Source organism: Chrysemys picta, chromosome 1 (assembly GCF_011386835.1).
Source record: "Chrysemys picta bellii isolate R12L10 chromosome 1, ASM1138683v2, whole genome shotgun sequence".
Taxonomy (NCBI): Eukaryota; Metazoa; Chordata; order Testudines; family Emydidae; genus Chrysemys; species Chrysemys picta.
In genome coordinates this window covers 332,449,765-332,472,961 of record NC_088791.1, presented here as the reverse complement: position 1 = coordinate 332,472,961, position 23,197 = coordinate 332,449,765, and the positions used below count along the sequence as shown (strand labels likewise).

Sequence of the window (23,197 nt, the reverse complement as noted above, 5' to 3'; positions counted from 1 at the left end):
GTCCTCTGAACCAGTTACTCTGCTGCGACAGATTAAAGGAGGAGCGGAAGAACCTCCACATTGTGATGGGCTGGCGACGGGGCTGATCCTGCCCAGGAGAGTGGCGTGTGGGAGTGGAGGGGCTTTGGGTATCTCAGCAGATGCACCAGGAGACATTGCGGGAGAAGAGAGGTCACCTCTTTGCATGCCTCTGGGCTGTGTTTATATACCTCCCGTATGGGCCCCACGTCTAAGTACACGAGGATAAGCGAGAGAAAGGGGCACAGAGCAGCCGCAGTTGTCTGAATAACTGGAAATACAAACCCTAGCCAGCCCAGCAGTAAGCAGCACAGGGCGCAGGGCTGCCACTGTGTCTACTGTAGCAAGTCCAGAGCCTCTAGAAGTACCCAGCTGCTGCTCTGCCACACACCATCGCAGAGCCAGTGGGGCAGAACTCAGAGCCGCCTGCTCCAAAAGCACAGATCCTACCACCTGAGCTCAGGGGGGGATCTCTAATAGCTATTAGCTGCATAGGGCCTGTGACAAACAATTGAGCAGTTCCAATTCCATCCAACAGGAGCAGTCACTCACACACGCGCACGCCACTTCACCACATTATCTTGGCCTTCGGGACAGGTGATACTCCCTAGCAGCCTTTGTATCTCCCTTGACCACAGTGTCCAATGCACCTGGTGGAAGGAGCTGACACTCAGCTGAGCCAAAATTCTAATCTCTAAGCCGGGCTCTCCGCCTCCTCCTAGTTCACTCCACCAAAGCCTCTCAAGAATCTGACCCTTAGCAAACATCAGGCACAAGGGAATAGCAAATGCCATTTTAACTGCTTTGTGAAAGGGGCAGCCAAAAATATGCGCTTTTATGGACATGGAGCAAACAAGCCCCAGCTGTGCAGCTTTTCCAAACCTGCCTTCATATTAATCCTCTGCAGCCGTTGCCATTCAGATGGTTATTGGTGAACGGCGAGTAGCCGTCCCAGATGCAATCCAAATACATAATTGAAAGTAAAACATAGCAAAATTATAGCGAGGTGAAGATCTCCGAATATTTTCAGTTTGACCTCCTAATCTCCTCTAAGTGTAACCAGAGTGCTCTTATTCTTCCCAAAGAGGATCTAGATAAAAGGTTAAAAAATAAACCATGAAATGGTATGGAGCCAGTCAGGCCGGGCGATCTAGCAGTACAGTAACGTGCTGACACTCAGAGGATGCTAGTTCAGACCCTTCACTCTCTAGTGTGACAGGTTTGGGACCACTGGAGATGCCGAGCATTTCTCACGGTGGGGGTAGATCTGCTCAGCTCATCAGTGACACTGAAGAGATTAAACCTCCTTCCCTTCAAAGGAAGGCAGAAGCCACTGCTATCCATTGCCCCAGCAACCTTGCCGGGGACAAAACTGCAATAGGAGAGTCAGTGCTGAGACCGGGCGTCAAACACCTTTTTAACACATTTTTAATATATATAAAAATCTTGTCTCCCCTGGAAAGTGACTTTGTATCATGCGCTTCATAGGAGGAGCTTAACAGGGAGGCAAATTATGTTGGTCTTTACAGCATGGGCTATAGGAATGGTTCAGAGACAGGGTTAGTAACACTGTCCAGTGAAAGACAAAAGCTGAATACAGTCTCAAATCTGTGCTGGTGTGTATGTGTGGGGGAAAGTGCAATGTTCCATACCCGCTTAATGGATCATACACATTGGGCCAGACCCTCAGCAGGTCTATATCAGTGTCGTTCCACTGAGGTCAAGAGTCTGGTCTACTATGTAAGTGTAACGCCGACAGACCCCAAGTTGTCGGCGGGCGGGATCGAACCTGGGGCCTCTGGAGCTTAGTGCATGAGCCTCTACCATATGAGCTAAAAGCCAACCGGCTCTTAGCTAAGGCTGTAGAGCAGACTCAATTAATGCTCTCTCTAAGGGCTGGTCTACACTGGGAGGGAGGAGGGTCGATCTAAGATACGCAACTTCAGCTACGTGAATAGCGTAGCTGAAGTCGAAGTATCTTAGATCGATTTACCTTGGGTCCTCACGGCGCGGGATCGAAGGCCGTGGCTCCTCCGTCGACTCCGCTACCGCTGCTTGCTCCGGTGGAGTTCCGGCGTCAACTGGAGGAGCACGTTCGGGGATTGATATATCGCGTCTTAACGAGACGCGATATATCGATCCCCGATAAATCGATTGCTACCCACCGATATGGTGGGTAGTCTGGACATACCCTAAGTGCTCTCGGTGCCACTAGAGAGGACAGAACCCCACACCCAGGAGGTGTGTGGGTTACATAAGCAGCCCACACAAAAGTCAGTGGGACCTCTGGGTGCATAAGGGATGCAGGAGGGGGAGCTGGTCCTTAGTCAGCAGCAGCAACTGCAAAGTGCTGGAGCCTCGTCTCTCACAGAGCACAGCAGGTCAGAAGGGGCAGGATAATGGAGAATCCCGGCAGGACTGAGAAAAATCTCCCCCTTTGCCTTCCCACGAAGGATGGGAAGGTCCCTACAGGGACATTGCCCTGTTCAGAAGCTGTCCAACAGCACATAGTTTGCTTTGTTTATAGCATTATATCTTCCAGTGCTCTCTTCCTATTCTGCTTCTCTTCCCTCTTAGTTTCCTGTCATAATGACCAATGCATATTCCATGTCAGCTGAAACAACAAAATAAAATACTGTACAGTTCAGTCTGCGGAAATTACAGAGCACATTGCCAGACCCTAGTCCGAGTCTACTCGGCCTGTGGACCTGTGCCTTCAGCCTGGGTCACAGCATGGAGCTCTGGAGTCCAACCCACCCAAACAGTGGAGTGATTCAGACTGGGAGGGCTGCAATAAACACACCTCTCATCTCACCTAAGACCTGGGAGTAGCATTCTCCTATAGTCCAAGGACTATGAGAAGACATAAAGAAGTTCTGAGGAATGAAATGAACCCTGTGCACAGAGTGCATTTCAGTTTCATTGTGCAACTGCTTTATATAAATAGCCAAGATTTTCAGAAGTGGCTAGTGATTTGGGGTTTTCATCCTGAGACACCTTGAAGAGGTCTCATTTGCAGAGGGCGGGTGTGCTGCTCTTTCTGAAAATCAGGCTGGCCATAAGGACACCCAGAAATAGAAGCACCCAAAATCAATTGTCACTTTTGAAAAATCTTAGTAAATATTATTATTCCATCAAAAAACTAATGTAGAGAGAACATCCAAGTTACTCAAAAGTAAGGAAATGCCAAAGTAGGGACAGCCATGCATCCTTATCTCTGCCCCTACGCATGATCTAGTCCTTTAATTACATGATCAAATACTACTTGTCAAGAGCACATCATAATTCTTTTCTGCAAGTGTAGATACACTTTGCACAGCAACCTATTCTACTAGGTACTGCTCTGGGCATGGCAGATGATCAGAGCCCACAAAAGTCATCCATATACTTGATATGCAGCAAATAAGTGGAGCTACTTGGTCCTGTTCCATGTGAGGAGTACCTTTACTGAAGCAAGGGCCCCTGGCAAGACCTGTTCCTTTAATCCATTGGTGTGTACAATTTTCCAAGACATGGAAAACTGTGTGCTGGTTGCACAAAAATTTCAGCGGTGTAAGCCAGACCTCCCACATTCAAGTCCACAGAAAGACTTCTATTGGTTTGGATGGCGCTGGATCATCACACACTTCAGCACACACTTTAGAAGGCTGAGTTGAATGAGACAAAGCTCTTGACTGAACAGTGAACGAGGCATGTGGCCATGTAGCTTTAGAACTGGGCAGATTTGCATGAGGCAGGGCTCCGATGGGCTCCTGCTTAATTCAACAGGTGCTTTCCTCTATACAGTGACGAGGCAGAAACATACGGAGCCCTGTCTCAATAGTGCACAAGATTTATTCCACTGCAGGAGTTCTGAATTGTTTCCTTTCTCTTCCCCATTGTCTGTGGGTAAGGGAAGTACACAAACCACAGAAGGGTAGGATATTCCTGATGCCTCTCCAGTCAAACATCCTGCTGCTCAGCGCATCCCTGACTTTTCAACGGGGTGAGGGAACAGGCAAAAAATAATCCCTTGTAGCTGAAATCCCAGCTGCTGCCCCATGAATGAACCGAGACTGGGCTGGGAAAGGAGTGATGTCATCATCCCCGGGGAGAAATGAGGAACAGTCCCTGAATGGGGAACTCCCACACAGCCGGGCACTGTGAGCCAGCGCCTGCCTCAGGCCTGGGCTAATGGGTTTCGTAATAAAAACAATCACCTCTTCCCAGTCTGTGATATATACATGGCAAACGTCCCACTCCGCGTTAGCAGTCTGGACAGGGCGGGGGAAGGGTTTTTATCCTCGGAGTCACTCTCACAGTGTTGCGTTAGGATGCTCTCTGAAGGAAGTCAGCATTGTTAACCAAACAATGGTGGGAATTAATCTTTCAAGAGATGGCGTCTTTTCTCTCAGACACCCCGGACCAAAGAAAGGGAGGCCGAAGCGATTCTGAGGGGTGGGATTCAGTATGGGCATTCGTCAGACCTGCTAATCCTCCCAGATTCCCGTTTGGCTGCACTGCCACTACAGAGACTAAGCCGGGACAACCCCGCAGTGTAGATGCAGCCTACTCCAATGGAAGGGGTTTTTCCATGGCTGTACTGCCTCCCAAAACGATGGCAGCACTCTTCTGTCAACGTAGCTTTGTCTACACTGGGGGTAGCACAGATAGATGTTTTTTTCACACCCTGCCTGACACCGCTATACCAACCTAACTCTTGTGTGTTTACCAGGCCTTAGATTCAAATCCACTTACTGATGGTGAATTTCCCCTGGGACTTTGGCCAATAAGCTTGAACTGTAGCCTGGTTGCACCATTTTAGCTAACAACGTGTTTTTAAATCTGATTTTGTTAAACCCGTGCAAACCCCTGTATGGACACTGTTACACTAAATCTATATAAGTCAGGTTCAGGTTGAAGTAAATCTATTCCTTAATGACTTGAGCTAAACTGAAGCAAGAGTGCTTACACACAGGGCCAAGCACTGGTTTAACTAAATCATTTAAAACCCGATTTAAGTTAAATTGGCACAACTTTGAAATGTAGACAAGGCCTGAATTATAAAGGGATCAGAAGAGGAGGCACAGCAGGAAAAGCAGGAAACAGGAGGGTATAAATTAAAGTCAGACTCCCCCTACTTTATCCCACACCTGAGCTTAGGGTGACCAGACAGCAAATGTGAAAAATCAGGACAGGGGGTGGGGGGCAATAGGAGCCTATATAAGAAAAAGACCCAAAAATCGGGACTGTCCTTATAAAATCGGGACATCTGGTCACCCTACCTGCGCTACACTTCTGTGCAGTCCCATATTTCTGGACTTAAGTATCAGAGGGGTAGCCGTGTTAGTCTGGATCTGTAAAAAGCAATAGAGAGTCCTGTGGCACTTTTAAGACTAACAGATGTATTGGAGCATAAGCTTTCGTGGGTGAATACGTCTGATGAAGTGGGTATGACATGCGTCTGACAAAGTGGGTATTCACCCACGAAAACTTACGCTCCAATACATCTGTTAGTCTTAAAGGTGCCACAGGACCCTCTATTACTTCTGGACTTGTCCTCCCCGCCTTTTGCTGTCTGACATACAATTAAAAGGCAACCTCATAAACCCTCCAAGACAATGGTTAACTTCCCTGACACATCTCACTGCTACCCAAATGATTAATGAGCAGTTGTGTCCTCATCTGCTACAATGCAACCAGCCCCAGCTGTGTGCTTTGCTGGAGGGGAGATCAGGAAGTTTGGAAAGTGGGAAGTGTCTATTGTTTTAGCATGTGGGGATTTTGCCTATCAGCCAATTTCCTAAGGGTCAGATCTTCAAAGATGCACATGTGCAACTGCACATGCCTAATGGAGGAGCACCAGCCAATACCTGTGCGCTGGCAGAGCCCCGCATGGCCACCCCCAAATCCTGCCGTCCTTCATAGTGGAACCACGCCAGCAGTGCTCTGGCGAGTTAGATCCAGAATTTGCTCCCAGGCACTCAACTGTGGGGTCTCCTCAGAGAGGGTGTTAATCCTCTCCCTAGATGGGCTCTCCACACCATCTGCCCTGTCCCCCAGGCTCAGAGCTGCCATGTCCTTTTCATCTCCTCCCTCTCTTCCCTCACACTGACAGTCACCAAATCCTGCTACTCTTCCCTTTGCAAATCTCAAAAAAGTCTGCCCAACCCTCTCTAGCCCCCTCACCAAAACCCTGTGCTCCAACCAAGCCCAGTCCTTCTTCTAATCTCTTTACTAGCGCCACACCTCTTCCCCTCTCTCCCCACCCCGCATATCAAATGTAAGCTTTGTCCTGGCTCTCAAGGCCTTGCAAAATTTGGCTCCTGCTTCCTGGTCTGCTCTCACCTCCTTCCTCCGTCACTCCACCCAAGCAGCATGGACTTACCATCCCCTTTTGTGTTCTTCTCCTACTCTTTGTCACTTGGACTTCTTCCCTGTTACTCCACATGTCTCCCTTTCCCAGTCTGACATGTCGCCACAAAATCCCTCCTCAGAACATGGTTCTTCCAGGATGACTGCTCATCCTACCTCTCTCTGCCATACACCTTCATCCCCCAAAGTCCCTCTGGGGGCCTGATCACTCTTGGACCTTCATCACTGTGAAGGACCTGTTAGACAGCATTGCAGGATGTTGCTGGAAGGAGTGTGTACATAGATACCTCTGGGAAGCACCTTGTGTAGGGACAGGCCTTGTGTGAAACTGGTACTGGCACAACATTTCCTTTCAATCTTTTTCAGACACAGATTAGGACAAGTCCCATTGTTTGTAAATAGCTGATTAAGATCAACCCTCTGAAACTCCTGCGTGTGCCAGTCAGGATGAGAAAAGGAAGAAAAAGGTGAGGAGACAAGAAGGAGAGGAAAAGGGCAGCCAGTTTCTAATGTGATAGGAAGATCCTGCTCTTAACTTGATAGGTGGAAGCGTATTTATCACAGAGACTTAAAACAAACAAAAAATCCCCACATGTGAAACACTGGCAGTGCAGCTGTCAAGGAAAGGAAGAGTTTATGCATTTGTTACGGAGACAGAGGGAGGAGGTCTAATGAGCTGAGCATCAGACTGGGACACCACCAGCTCTGATACTCACTCCCTTCCACATGTTGAGGAAACAGGGGGCATTGTGGGCTCTGGGACTGAGACAGGACACGGGTTCTAATCCCGGCTTTGTCACTCTCGCTGTTCTGTGGTTTTGGAAGAGTCACATTAATCCCTTTGAGGAAATTCTTCTCTTAGTTTCCTTAGTGAATACCCAGAGTTGCTCCATTTAACCTGGATTTACCCCAGTGGGGCTGACTGCAGAAGCTGTATACAAGGAGGAAGTCAACCGGCAAGATAATAGCACAGAGGATTTGCAAGGTTTAGGCTTGTGGAGCATTTGAAGACTAAAAGCCCTACAGAACTGCTAAGTATCATTTGTATTGTCTCAACCAGATTGCAGAAAATTAAGTCAACTCACTGAACTAACTAAAGCACTGGGAGAGCACACATGGTACATTTTCTCGCAGTGACAACTGCTGCAGAAATTTGCAGAGCAGCTAGCTTACTGGAAATGACAGGCACACTTTTCAAAATACATTACTGTGCTTTTGTTTACATTGTTATTGCTTGTGCGTAAACTCTATCAGGCTCTGAGGAAATTTGAGCTCAGTATATTTAATGGCCTTGTGAACTCAGTTGCATTTCCCTGTGAACCGGTCAGGATTGCATTGGCACTTACCCTGAATATCATCGTTGAATGTACAATATCTGTTGCGGTATTTGTTGAGAAGACGGAAAGCGTTGGCATTGGCAAAATCTTCAAACTGGATCAAGCAATTCATGCCATACCTGTAGTTTAAAGGACAATTAGAAGTGGATAAAAAACCCCACAACACAGGAAGAAAAGTATATATCTGCTAAAAATGTTTATAAAGAGAACATGGTTGTATGTACAGAAAATATATATAGAAAAAAGACTAGTGGCGATAACCATCCAAGGAAGTGGTATATTGAGAGTGCCTATGTGAGACATCAAAATCATCCACTCTAATCAGAGGGCTTGTCTCCACTTACTGGGGGATCAGCGCGCGGCAATCAATTCATCAAGGGTCTAGTGAAGACCCGCTAAATCAACCGCTGATCGCTCTCCCATCAACTCCAGTACTCCAATGGAACAAGAAGCATAAGGTAAGTCACTGCAATAGCATGAGGTAAGTAGACACCACAATAAGTTGACCTAAGATATGTCGATTCCAGCTACGTTATTCACTTAGCCCCGTAGTGTAGCCCTGTCCAGAGACTTTGCTGCCACTCTAGGGAAATGTATTTTAATTTGCACTGCATCAGGCCCTCCCATCTGAGTATCTCAATGTACTACAGAAATGACAATGAGTTAAACCTCATAACATCACACCTGGAGATAAAGAAGTTTTCAAGAGGAGGAAACTGAGGAACAGAAAAATTAGGTGACTTCCCAAGGTCACATAAGGAGTCACTGCAGAAATTGGATCCCAACTTGCTGACTCCATGCCTGTGTTTTAAGCATGAGATTATCCTTCCCATTTGTACTGATTATACAGAAGGAATTATGGCTAAGGCAGAGCAAGCAAGACATCTTAGTTCTATTACCTGGTCTGCCACTGATTTGCTACATAATCTAGGGCAAATCACGTAACCCCTCCTTGCCTCAGTTTCCCCCTGGGAACAACAATATTTTCCTAACGAGGGTATTCTGAGTATCAGTGCATTCATGTTTGTGACTCTGTGGAAGATCCCCAGAGGGAAGGCACTACAGAAGGACTAAGAAGTAGTATTACAAAGTCCCATCCATAAGGGACATTGAATTTGTATTTGGGATAATGTTAAATACTGAACTGACCAATTTTCAAAGGAGAGTTTGCATGCAAATCTCAGAAAGGGAAGGAAATCAACTTTTGAGCTTGATTCGGGTTATTTCTTTAGAAAGACAGTACCCTGCCTACAAAAGAAATATCAGTTAAAAGAACACCATCAACACCACTTGAAATCTAGGTGCTTGAAAGAAATTATTTTCACTGCATGCACCAGCCTCTGATCCCCCTACCATTGTGTGATTTGACTACTACATTCTCCTACATTAAAAAATGTTCCTCTCTCCCATGTTGCACTGAAGAAGATTGAAACACAAACAACGTTATACAAAAATCACAAAGTAAATGAATTAGAGGAAAATCCTTCTTTTCCCCTAATCTCTTTCTGTTACAGTCACCCTAGTTGTTACTTGTAGATAATTTTTTTCCAGACAGCAGTATGATTTCAGGTTTATGCATCTCTTTAAACTTTCAACAGTCATCTGACGCCTGTCTTTACTGCTAAACTAGTAAAATAAAAGAGATAGTGAATAGGGTTGTCTCTCAAATAACCATCATCAGACAACGGGAGGAGCATGAGGAATGAGCAATGCAGCGATTAGCAACCTCAGTGCTGTAGTTATGTCAAAGGAGGCTAAATGATTGTTGAGGTATTACAAAAATGACCCTCTCTGGGACCTTAAGCAATGCAAAGGCAGCACTTCCATTCATACCTGCCAGTCTCTCCCTTTTGCCATTGACATTTGACATGAAAAAGTGGGACACCAATACTTTAAACTAGAAAGTGATACCAGCGAATCATGCTTTGTTTAAAAGCCAAGATTACAGCCATCAAAAGCTCCATTCACAACTCTCCGAGTGGCTAGGCTCAGGCGCTCTCAGAGTGTCCCAGATTTTTTTTGTGCTACTTTCAATTTCTACCATGTCTGTCGGCAAGGAGACAATGACAAGCACATTTATTGTCCCTATTTACCACTCCATCATGAGAAATTTAATCAGGCTGGTCAGACATGTTTTATAAACCATCTGGCCTCTCTAAGAGGCAGCCTATCAACTTTCTCTCTCCCCACTTCTCCTGCCCCTCAAGAGATGTAGGGTAACATTTGTCAAAAAGTGCATAAGTGACTTAGGCACCTGCATCCCATGTCTAAAGTGACTTAGGCACTTAGAAGCCTAAGGCACATTAACTTTCAATGAGACTTAGGCTCTTAAGCCCCTACATTTTCTTTGAAAAATTCACTTGTAGTCAGTCTCCTTTTCCACTGGTCTCTTTCTTCCTCTTTTCAGTCCAATACACAGAATTGATCTATAAAAAGCATTGCCCTGTTCTCCATGTCGGTGTTTTTTTCACACCCCTGAGCGACAAAAATTATATCTACGAAAGTGGTAGTGTAGACAAGCCCTTAGTGCATAGCAAGTTGAGGTGTAAATCTACAGTGCTCCTAGCTTGCTGGGCACTAACTGGCTGTGTGGACCCTGCTACCAGGCACTAAACGGTCTGTAATGTGCTTTGGGGTACTGCTTGTGGTGTATTGAAAACTGTAAAAATCACAAGCTGCCACTTTATACCCTGATCCTGCTGACAGGCTAGAGGGCTCTGTAGGGAAGAATCAGGTTTTAGGCAGCCAGCTAGGTGAGTTGTGCCACGCTATTTTAGGGAGCAGCCTGCTTTGTTTCTCTCTGTTTTGGGGTTCTTGTGTTTTCTGCATTCTAAGCAACAAAGAAGTGTTATGTTTCAACCTTCAAGCATGAGCATTTTATGTTTTTATCTAATGTCTCTGGGTGTTGCTGCTAGTATATCAAAGCACACTAGAGAACTTTTAGTGCACAGGAGCAGGGTCCACACAGCCAGTTAGTGTGCAGCAAGCTAGTGCGCTGTACATTCACACCTTGGTTTGCCATGCACTAAGGCTCTGTGTAAACAAGCCCTAAGTCACTAGTTGGCAGAGCAACAAAGCAAGTCCACATTTCAGATACCTGGGCCTGTGTAATGGTTGTAGTTGGAGACCATATAGCAGGACTGGGTCCTATTCCTATCATTTACACTGACTTACTATGTGACCTTGGGTAAGTCACCCAGACCAACATTTTCTTACATGGTTGGCTATATCTAGGCACCTATTTACTTAGGTAAAGATTTTTCCCTGGTGCTTGGCACTGTAGTATTCGAGCGCCTCACAGAGAACAGCAGATTTCTCCTCACAACACTGCTGCAAGGGAGGGAAGCATTATTATCCCCCTTTTAGATGAGCAATTGAGCACAGAGCAATTAAGTGAGTTGTTTCAGGTCACACAGGAAGCCAGCCCACTGCCTAAGCCACAAGTCCATCCTTCCTTTCACAAAAATCTGTTTTATTAGTTCTAGTGGCCATAATGGGCTAGGAGCTTTCCAAACAGAAGGGAAGGTCCCAGTCCCTGCCTTATGGAGGTCACAATCTAATGAGAGACAGACATTTTCAGAGGTGCTGGACACCCACAGCTCCCAGGGATTACAGCTGGGTGGGGGTGCTAAGCACTTCTGAAAATCAGGCCCAGGGTGCCTCAGATCAGTCCCCCCAAAACGGAAAGCAACCAAACTTAGGGGCTGCTTTAGAAAGAATTGTCCTTACTGTCTAGAGCATGGGGAGGGGGGTAACCTATGGCCCGTGGGCTGGATCCGGCTCCTTGCTCATTTTCATCCGGCCAGCAGGCCAACGTACAACTCACCTGCCAGGGGGCGGGAGGGGGCTGAGACTCAGGGCTTCCTCCCATGGCAGGGTGAGCTGGTGCTCATGGAGGGACGCTGAGTTTCGGTGCCCCCTGTGGGGCTGGAGCCGCGAGCGCCGGCTTGCACCACTGAGGGGGGAAGCCCCGAGCCTCCGCACCCTCCAGCAGGTGAGTTGAACGTGTGTGGCCCGCCATTGATTTTTTTCAGTGGGTCAATGGCCCCTGACACAAAAAAGGTTCCCACCCCTGGTCTAGAGAACTGTTCCGCTGCTGAACGATCGGTTGCCCTCCTTCAGCTATTTTGGCTCATAGGTCACTTTCCTACCTCTACTTTGCCAACTTCTGGAATGGATATACTGCATCAGCCAGAAGAACATGAACCTTTGGGTCATGCTGCCCCCTTTAAAATTATTTTCCCGCTAATAGAGCAACCATTGGCTGAGATGAGAATGCCCCTGAATTCAGATATTGGGGTATTCCCTGACATCCTCCTCCCTCTCCCATTCCCTTTATCACACCACCCAAAGAGCTGTGGACTCCATCCTTGGGAATGGCTGGAGAATGCCTATTCTATTCTATTTATTAGAGCATAAGCTTTCGTGGACTACAGCCCACTTCTTCGGATGCATCCGAAGAAGTGGGCTGTAGTCCACGAAAGCTTATGCTCTAATAAATTTGTTAGTCTCTAAGGTGCCACAAGTCCTCCTGTTCTTCTTTTTGCGGATACAGACTAACACGGCTGCTACTCTGAAAACTATTCTATTCTGTTCTCTTTGGGTTCTTAAACTGTGCACCCATCACCGTGGCTTCATAGAGTCTTAGATGTTAACGTCAGAAGGAATCATTAGATCATCTAGTCTGACCTCCTGTATAGCCCTGGCCATAACATTACAGCCAGCTGTCCTTGTACTGAGCCCAACAGTGCTTGTTTGGCTAACACAGACCTTCCAGAAAGGCATCCAGTCTTGATTTGAAGACATCAGGAGATGGAGAATCCACCACTTCCCTCTGCAGTTTGTTCCCCAGAGGTTCATCACCCAAATTTCTGTCTTATTTCTCATTTGAATTTGCATGGATTCAGCTGCCAGCCACTGGTTCTTCTTGTCTCTTTTCCACTAAATTGAAGAGCCCTTTAATACTCAGTGTTTTCTCCCCGGGAAGGTACCCATACGCTGTAATCAAGTCGCCTCTCAAGCGTCTTTTTGATAAAATAAACAGATTGAGCACTTTAAGCATCTCACTATAAGGCGTTTCCTCCAGCCCTCAAATTATTTGTGTGACTCTTTTCTGCAGCCTCTCCAATTTTTCAACCTTCTTTTTAAAATGTGGACACCAGACCTGAAGTCAGTATGATAATTATTTGTATTATCGTATTGCCTAGTAGATGCTGTACAAACACAGAACAAAAAGATAGGCCCTGCCCCAATGGGCTTACAATCTAAGTAACAAGACAGAGACAGCAGATGGATACAGAAACAAACGGGGGCGTACAAAGAAATAATGAGACAGTATTGGTCAGCAAGCGTGATCTCAGCACATCAGCAGCCTAATCCTTAAGTTTTCTGTATTCTACTCTCAATCTCACCAAAGAGGTAAAATAACCTTCCTACTCACTACTCCCCTCTTTATGCACCCAAGAGACACATTGACTCTTTTTGCCACAGCCTCGCCCTGGGAGCCCACGTTCAGTTGTTTGACCACTGTGACCCCTAAATCCTTTCTAATATCTGGGTGCCTTCCAGCAGTGCAGCAACACAACCAGCATCCACAGTGTTTGGCCTTTCCTCCTCTCTCCAAGAGGAAAGGGGTGTGGATTATTAAAAAATTGCTTTAATAGTTGTTTTTATTGTGCTGTCCTACAGCTGCAATTGAGGGGCATTTACTCTAGAGACGACAGAGTCGTCTCTGGAGCTGTAGAACCCAACAGAACTTCTATAGCCTGATGGACCCATCAGGCCTTACTGTAGTAAACCAGCTACTTCTAATCTCATTTGGTCTTCTCTTTGGGGCAAATTGCGTTAGCTCTGGTTCAGGTACAGAGTGCTCCATCTTCCCATTATAATCACCTCTCTCCCTCCCTCCCCCCAAACATTAGAGCTTAAGGTTGAATTTTCAAAGGAGCCAAAGGGCTTTGAATTTCAATGGCAATGAACTGCCTTAGACTTGCCTAAAATATTTAGCTGAATGAAACTAGTTTTCATACCACTTATAAAATGGTTTGTATAATTCAGGGGCGGGCAAACTTTTTGGCCTGAGGGCCACATCAGGTTTCAGAAATTGTATGGAGGGCCGGTTGGGGGAGTCTGTGCCTCCCCAGACAGACAGGCCTGGCCCGGCTCCACCCCCTATCCGACCCCCCCTGCTTCTTGCCCCCTGACGCCCCCCCCCCCCAGGACCCCTGCCCCATCCACCCCTCCTGCTCTCTGTCCCCTGACTGCTCCCGGACCCCCCCGCCCCTAACTGCCCCCCGCCGCCCCATCCAACCCCTCCTCTCATTCCTGACTGCCCCCCCGGATCCCTGCTCCATTCATCCCCCCTGCTCCCTGACCGGCCCCGGAACCCCCACCCCTGACTGCCCCCCGCTGCCCCATCCAACCCCCCCTCTCCTTCCTGACTGCCCCCCCCCCCCGAGACCCTGACCCATCCAACCACCCCTTCTCCCAGACCGCCCCCCGGAACCCCTGCCCCCATTCAACACCCCTGTTCCCTGCCCTCTGGGACCGCCCCGACCCCTATCCACACCCCTGGCCCCTGACCACCCCCCAAACTCCCCTGCCCACTATCCAACCTCCCCTGCTCCCTGCCCCCTGCCCCTGCCCCTTACCACGCTGCCTGGAGCACCAGTGGCTGGCAGTGCGGCTGCACCAGGACAGGCAGCTGTGCCACCTGGCTGGAGCCAGCCACACACCATGCAGCACAGAGACCGGGTCAGGCCAGGCTCTGTAGCTGCACTACCCCAGGAGCTCGCAGCCCCGCTGCCCAGAGCATTGCACCCCGGCGCAGTGAGCTGAGGCTGTGGGGGAGGGAGGACAGTGGGGGAGGGGCCAGGGGCTAGCCTCCCGGGTCAGGAGCTCAGGGGCCGGGCAGAACGGTCCCACGGGCTGTAGTTTGCCCACCTCTGGTATAATTACAGCATAATGGGATAAACCAGAACAAAAATGGGGAAATACACGGTGTAAACAGAGTGAAGGAAAGAGCTTGACACCCATTTCTAACAGGACACATTCTTTTCCTTGCCCTATAAGGTTTCAAAGGGTCTGAGACCATGTTGTTTCAACTGAAATACCTCGCTGATCTTTTTAATTCCTTTCCTAGAGGCCACCAATCTGCTGCCAATTATCTGTGAGTTACACAGTATCTTTTGGGGGTGGAGCAGTTACAAGTTCCATGCACTTTTAATCTTTTCACATCATTGATTCTGGAAGCTACGGAGGAAACATCCAATACCATAATTCCTCCAAAATGCTGACCAATGACCAATGCCCCTTCCTCGTAATTGTGAAGCTTCCCAAATTTCTCTCCTCCACTAAAGCTTGGCAGCTAAAAGGGGTAGTCTGGGCTCCCATGGAATATATTCAAGGAATGAATAACATGGCAAGTATCTGGCAAATATAATTCTCTTATCGATTATCTGCCAAGTGAGTGGTTTTGCACTTGCAAGGGAAAAAGTCATGATCAGCAAAATGCCACATCACCGTTAACATGTGCTGACATTCGCCAGAGCTGAAGAAAAATACCACAATTGGACTATGTGGTAGGTCTCCTCTTGGCACAATGCAACTTCAAATACTATACAAACAATGGGATTAGCAAATCTTTAACTAGGCATGCAATTTTTAGACCAAAATACCAGGCAAGTTATTTCCATTAAAACCAGTCTGACCTCTGAATTAACATTAATTGGTTAGGAAAAATGGTGTTCTCGCACAGCAATAATTTGTGCAACCAGCACTTCAAACATCACAATGGTGGGATGGTCTCTATGACTATGAGATCATATTTTCATGAGGATTAATTACGCCTGAACCATTTCTTTTCTGTGTCAGGCACATAAATCTTTTCCTACCACACACAGTCCTCTCCAATAGCAGGCAGATGTGATGATACGGGGAAATTGTCTATGTACAGTTATGAATTCTGTTTGAGACTGAGGGGCTGGTTATGAGTATCTGAGCCAGACTGCAGCCTCCATTTTGAATGTGTGGTTTGTTTTCCTTCCCTGTTGTCCTTTTACTTCCATGTTGAACTGGAATTCCAAGGGGCAGTAAAACAATAACAAAGGGTTGTTAGCTTAAGTGCTCTCCCATTGAAATGGAACCACTCTAAACAGCGGGCTGGCTCCTATCCAGAAGGATGAGTCTACCCAGGTGGGTTAGTAACTAAGTAATAGATTAGCTGGTAGAGGATTCTGATCACCTGATGGGGCTGATCAGAGTCACTTGACAAAGGGGCTGCTGGGTCCCCATTTGAAAATATTTCAGGCTCTGACGAACACTTCCCGCCCCACCCCCAACATCCCATGCCACCCTTACTTCTGTGTTGCTGCTGGTGGTGGCGCTGCCTTCAGAGCTGGGCACCCAGCCAGCAGCCGCTGCTCTTGCAACCCCTCCCACAATAGTCTTGGGACTCCCTTTTGGGTCAGGGCCCCCAGTCTGAGAAACATTGGACTACGGGATATAAAAGAGAGGGTCTCTCGACAGCCATTTGAGAGAGAGTGGGATTGATTGGTTGATTGATTTATTCCATATTCTGGAAGAGAACCCATGTGCAGAAGGGATGAGGAAGGATCGTGACTTCCTGCGAGGATTCTGGCCTATTCCCAAAAAACTCTGCTGAGTGGTGAGGAAACTGAGGCAAGGAAATGTGTATAGGTGTGTTTATTATTTTGCATATGTCTATATATTTCTTGTGCTACCTGGGTAAAGAGCAATTGGGTTCTAGAATCCTGGGCAAAGTCTGTCTGTCAGCTTTCACGGTTACTAGCCCTGAAGAGGTAAACGCTAAACCAGAAGTCTCACACCGTCGGTGGGATTCTGGGGAATGTGCAAAAGCTGCTAATGAGGCTTGAGGAAGATGGCACTCGAGTACTGGACCGTGGGTTTCCCACTGCAAAGAGGGGTATTAGAGGTCTGTTCCTGGATTGTGTGCCTAAAGGCCCCAAACCAGGGACAGTGCCTGAACTCTGCCCAGCCCCAGCAAGCTGACACATGCAATTCAGCAGTCTGGTGAGTGTCCAACAGGGGGCACTGGAGCAGCTCTCCTTCCATCTATTTTTATCTTTAACAAACATTTCCTGAGGACAGTGCAAAGAGAGTATGATGCTCCATAAATATTTAATTTCTCTCTATGCCCCTTCAAGTATGGCAGGACAGTGATGGAACGCTGAATCTTTTTTCACCAAGGTATTTTTGAAGGTTCAGAATGGAATCAATATTGCCAACCCCAAATGTTCAAAAATCATGAGTCTGCCCCTCTCCCCCACAAAATCATGAGATTTTAAAATATTTTCTTTGCCTTCTGGTTTGTGAGATTACAGGCATTCTTAGGTCACATTTTCAGGCTTTTTCACTGTAACCATGAGGACTAGAAACTCAAGAACAATAATGAGAGGCGAACAGCAGAGGCTAACAGCGGGAGTTTGCCTGGGAGTTCGCGTGGGGAGAGCGCACTGAGGCTTTCATCTGCAGGTTTCTCTGAGTAGTTCCTGCAGCAGTTGAGGAAGCTCTTAAGAGGACTGTGATATGGAAGGTGAGCGATCAGCTGTTGTAACCTGCACAGGTTGTGCCATGTTTGTCTTTCTTCCACAGGACAGAAGCGACTTTGTCTGTACAAAGTGCAAGCTGGTCTCCATGTTGGAAGAGAAGGTTCGAGGGCTGGAGAAACGAGTGTCGACTCTGCGTTGCATAAGGGAAAATGAAGATTTCCTGGACAGACGTCAGGAGATGCTTCTACGGCCACAATGTTCTGAAGATTCAGAGCAGGCGCAGCAGGGACAGAAGGATTGTGAGGAGGTTTGGCAGCATGTGACCTCCAGAAGTAGAAAGAGGAGCGTCCATGCACCAGCAATGGAGATACAGGTGAGCAATCGTTTCCATGTTCTCTCTACAGGTACTAATGCGGAGAGTGGACTAGATGACCCATCTGAGGGAAGGGAGCAGAAGGAGATTCCACCGATTGGAAGACAAAAGATGCACTGTCCTAGGGATGGGGGTTCCACGACCACCACTCCCAAGAGGAGGAGGAGGGTGGTGGTGGTCGGGGACTCCCTCCTCAGGGGGACTGAGTCATCTATCTGCCGCCCCGACCGGGAAAACCGAGAGGTCTGCTGCTTGCCAGGAGCTAGGATACACGATGTGACGGAGAGACTGCCGAGACTCATCAAGCCCTCGGATCACTACCCCTTCCTGTTTCTCCACGTGGGCACCAATGATACTGCCAAGAATGACCTTGAGCGGATCACTGCAGACTACGTGGCTCTGGGAAGAAGGATAAAGGAGTTTGAGGCGCAAGTGGTGTTCTCGTCCATCCTCCCTGTGCAAGGAAAAGGCCGGGGTAGAGACTGTCAAATCGTGGAAGTCAACGAATGGCTACGCAGGTGGTGTCGGAGAGCAGGCTTTGGATTCTTTGACCATGGGATGGTGTTCCAAGAAGAAGGAGTGCTAGGCAGAGACGGGCTCCACCTAACGAAGAGAGGGAAGAGCATCTTCGCCAGCAGGCTGGCTAACCTAGTGAGGAGGGCTTTAAACTAGGTTCACCGGGGGAAGGAGACCAAAGCCCTGAGGTAAGTGGGGAAATGGGATCCTGGGAGGAAGCACAAGCAGGAGAGCGCAAGAGGGGAGGACTCCTGTCTCATGCTGAGAAAGAGGGACGATCAATGAGTTATCTTAAGTGCCTATACACAAATGCAAGAAGCCTGGGAAACAAGCAGGGAGAACTGGAAGTCCTGGCACACATGACTGGAGTACTGTCATGGATGGATATAAACTGTTCAGGAAGGACAGGCAGGGCAGAAAAGGTGGGGGAGTTGCGTTGTATGAGAGAGGAGTATGACTGCTCAGAGCTCCGGTATGAAACTGCAGAAAACCCCGAGAGTCTCTGGATAAAGTTGAGAAGTGTGAGCAACAAGGGTGATGTCGTGGTTGGAGTCTGCTATAGACCACCAGACCAGGGGGATGAGGTGGACGAGGCTTTCTTCTGGCAACTAGCAGAAGTTGCTAGATCGCAGGCCCTGGTTCTCATGGGAGACTTTAATCACCCTGATATCTGCTGGGAGAGCAATACAGCGGTGCACAGGCAATCCAGGAAATTTTTGGATAGTGTAGGGGACAATTTCCTGGTGCAAGTGCTGGAGGAACCAACTAGGGGCAAAGCTTTTCTTGACCTGCTACTCACAAACAGGGAAGAACTAGTAGGGGAAGCAAAAGTGGATGGGAACCTGGGAGGCAGTGACCATGAGATGGTCGAGTTCAGGATCCTGACACAAGGAAGAAAGGAGAGCAGCAGAATACGGACCCTGGACTTCAGAAAAGCAGACTTTGACTCCCTCAGGGAACAGATGGGCAGGATCCCCTAGGAGAATAACATGAAGGGCAAAGGGGTCCAGGAGAGCTGGCTGTATTTTAAAGAATCCTTATTGAGGTTGCAGGAACAAACCATCCCAATGTGTAGAAAGAATAGTAAATATGGCAGGCGACCAGCTTGGCTAAACAGTGAAATCCTTGCTGATCTTAAACGCAAAAAAGAAGCTTACAAGAAGTGGAAGATTGGACAAATGACCAGGGAGGAGTATAAAAATATTGCTCACGCGTGCAGGAGTGAAATCAGGAAGGCCAAATCACACTTGGGAGTTGCAGTTAGCAAGAGATGTTAAGAGTAACAAGAAGGGTTTCTTCAGGTATGTTAGCAACAAGAAAAAAATCAAGGAAAGTGTGGGCCCCTTACTGAATGAGGGAGGCAACCTAGTGACCGAGGATGTGGAAAAAGCTAATGTACTCAATGATTTTTTTGCCTCTGTCTTCACGCACAAGGTCAGCTCCCAGATTGCTGCACTGGGCAGTACAGCATGGGGAGAAGTTGACCAACCCTCTGTGGAGAAAGAAGTGGTTCGGGACTATTTAGAAAAACTGGACGTGCACAAGTCCATGGGGCCGGATGCGCTGCATCCGAGGGTGCTGAAGGAGTTGGCGGGTGAGATTGCAGAGCCATTAGCCATTATTTTTGAAAACTCATGGCGATCGGGGGAGGTCCCAGATGACTGGAAAAAGGCTAATGTAGTGCCCATCTTTAAAAAAGGGAAGAAGGAGGATCCGGGGAACTACAGGCCAGTCAGCCTCACCTCAGTCCCTGGAAAAATCATGGAGCAGGTCCTCAAGGAATCAATTATGAAACATTTAGAGGAGAGGAAAGTGATCAGGAACAGTCAGCATGGATTCACGAAGGGGAAGTCGTGCCTGACTAACCTAATTGCCTTCTATGATGAGATAACTGGCTCTGTGGATGAGGGGAAAGCAGTGCTTGTGTTATTCCTTGACTTTAGCAAAGCTTTTGATACGGTCTCCCACAGTATTCTTGCCGCCAAGTTAAAGAAGTATGGGGTGGATGAATGGACTGTAAGGTGGATAGAAAGCTGGCTAGATCGTCGGGCTCAACGGGTAGTGATCAATGGCTCCATGTCTAGTTGGCAGCCGGTTTCAAGCGGAGTGCCCCAAGGGTCGGTCCTGGGGCCGGTTTTGTTTAATATCTTTATTAATGATCTGGAGGATGGTGTGGACTGCACTCTCAGCAAGTTTGCAGATGACACTAAACTAGGAGGCGTGGTAGATACACTAGAGGGTAGGGATCGGATACAGAGGGACCTAGACAAATTAGAGGATTGGGCCGAAAAAAACCTGATGAGGTTCAACAAGGACAAGTGCAGAGTCCTGCACTTAGGACGGAAGAATCCCATGCACTGCTACAGACTAGGGACCGAATGGCTAGGTAGCAGTTCTGCAGAAAAGGACCTAGGGGTCACAGTGGACGAGAAGCTGGATATGAGTCAACAGTGTGCTCTTGTTGCCAAGAAGGCTAACGGCATTTTGGGCTGTATAAGTAGGGGCATTGCCAGCAGATCGAGGGACGTGATCGTTCCCCTTTATTCGACATTGGTGAGGCCTCATCTGGAATACTGTGTCCAGTTTTGGGCCCCACACTACAAGAAGGATGTGGAAAAATTGGAAAGAGTCCAGCGGAGGGCAACAAAAATGATTAGGGGTCTGGAGCACATGACTTATGAGGAGAGGCTGAGGGAACTGGGATTGTTTAGTCTCCAGAAGAGAAGAATGAGGGGGGATTTGATAGCAGCCTTCAACTACCTGAAGGGGGGTTCCAAAGAGGATGGAGCTCGGCTATTCTCAGTGGTGGCAGATGACAGAACAAGGAGCAATGGTCTCAAGTTGCAGTGGGGGAGGTCCAGGTTGGATATCAGGAAAAACTATTTCACTAGGAGGGTGGTGAAACACTGGAATGCGTTACCTAGGGAGGTGGTGGAGTCTCCTTCCTTGGAGGTTTTTAAGGCCTGGCTTGACAAAGCCCTGGCTGGGATGATTTAGCTGGGAATTGGTCCTGCTTTGAGCAGGGGGTTGGACTAGATGACCTCTTGAGGTCCCTTCCAACTCTGATATTCTATGATTCTATGATATCTGAGATTCTCACATACTCACAGGATTCCAGGAACTGGGGCTTTACATAAAACATCCAATATTGCATGACTTCCAATAAAATTGCGATAGTTGACACCATTGGAATGATTTTCAAGGACAGGTACTATGCTGAGGCCTTGGCTACACTTACCCGCTAGTTCGGCGGCTGGCAATCGAACTTCTGGGTTCGACTTATCGCGTCTAGTCTGGACGCGATAAGTCGAACCCGGAAGTGATCGCCGTCGACTGCGGTACTCCAGCTCGGCGAGAGGAGTACCGCGGAGTCGACGGGGGAGCCTGCCTGCCGAGTGTGGACCAAGGTAAGTTCGAACTAAGGTACTTCGAACTTCAGCTACGTTATTCACGTAGCTGAAGTTCCGTACCTTAGTTCGAATTAGGGGGGTAGTGTAGACCTGGCCTGAGACTTTCAGAGGATTTTAAGGGATTTAGGTACTCAAATCCCACTGAAATTAAATGAGTTAGACACCTAGTTTACTGGGGCCGGGTTGAAAATCTCACCATTAATGTTTACTGCTCCTTCCTAGCAATACATTTGCAGCTTTGTTTAATCAGGTCCATCCCGAGCCTGGTCACAATTCTGAGGGTGTTTTCAACACAAATTAGTTTATTTGTGTTTGTCAGAATTTCTGAGGAAAAAAATCTCCATTGCTTGACCCGCTCTATTCTGCTTACCTTGTGAGAGCTGCTGTGATCTCACATGCCCCAGGTGAGATAAGGCTGCAAGCGTCCATGACTTGCTTTATTATCTGCAGGTGCAGGATGCCTCTAAGAAAAGCAGTTGCCAAATGAGCAGTGTACGGATTTTGAGGATCTGCTCTATTATATTTCAGCACTCTTAAGTTTATGACAACGATCAAGGACAGCCAGAGAGAGAGCACCTGCAGCAGCTTCTAGTTAGAGGAGAGTCCTCAGGTCGGTCCAGCTGGCATGTTACCAGGTCTCATACAGCCATTTCAGACCCCCTCACTTCCCAGTTATGGCTCCCAGTCTGAGGAAGGATTGGGAGTCACATTAGGACTGATTGTTTTCCAGCAGGGGAAAGGCCAGGTGAGTTAGGACAGGCTTCTTCCAGGAATCTCTCCCTACCTGCTATTTGCTCCTCTTCTCTAGCATGCTCTCCTGAAGTCCATCTGAAACCCTAGGAAAATGTTCAGTGCCTAAGGAGTTAACCACCCAGAGTTTAGCTACCTTTATCATAAAGCAAAGCTGCAGTACAGGGATCGGCAACCTTTGGCACGCGGTCCGCCAGGTAAGCCCCTTGGCGAGCCGGACAGGTTTGTTTACCTGCCGCATCCACAGGTTCGGCCGATCACAGCTCCCACTGACCGCAGTTCACTGTTCCAGGCCAATGGGGGCAGCGGGAAGCAACGGCCGGCACATCCCTCGGCCTGCGCCGCTTCCAGCAGCCCTCATTGGCTTGGAGCGGCAAATCGCGGGCAGTGGGAGCTATGATTGGCCGAACCTGCGGACGCGGCAGGTAAACAAACCAGCCCGGCCCACCAGGGTACTTACCCTGGTGGGCCGCATGCCAAAGGTTGCCGATCCCTGCTGTAGTACATAGTATGTGGGATTTTGGTTTAACCTGGCTGGGGAAGCTTGAACAGATGGATGCCAGCATCCAAATTGCCTACTTCCATCCAATGGATATGCTGAGCAGATTGTTTATTCCCCTCTTCCAGTAAAATGCAGCTTTATTGCTTGACCTTCTCGTTTTGGACTCCAATATATTCCTGTTCCTCGAGGGCACATTAAAGTGTGTATTTATTGGGACTATCTGCTCTTGTAACTCTCTTTATGTAAAGGCGCCTTTCCAGTTTGCATGAGTAATTTTCATCTTCGCTGGCTCTTAAAAGTTAAGTTTTGGGAGACTGTTTTTGCATTTCTCAGCCCTCCTTCCAAAGAGCAGAAGACAGACTTAAAGGAATTCAGGCACTTTAAGACAGAAATGTAGGTATGAGTAG

The 23,197-nt window shown here is 47.9% G+C and overlaps 1 protein-coding gene across 2 annotated transcripts in view; it reads right to left on the bottom strand.

Moving 5' to 3' along the window:
• ME3 (malic enzyme 3) overlaps positions 1-23,197 on the bottom strand; it is a 189,458-nt gene that overhangs the window by 23,434 nt on the left and 142,827 nt on the right. For both annotated transcript variants that reach the window (XM_005287523.5, XM_005287525.5), the window contains exon 7: positions 7,719-7,828. In XM_005287523.5, the coding sequence (XP_005287580.2) occupies positions 7,719-7,828 (110 nt within the window). The remainder of the gene's footprint in view (positions 1-7,718; positions 7,829-23,197) is intronic.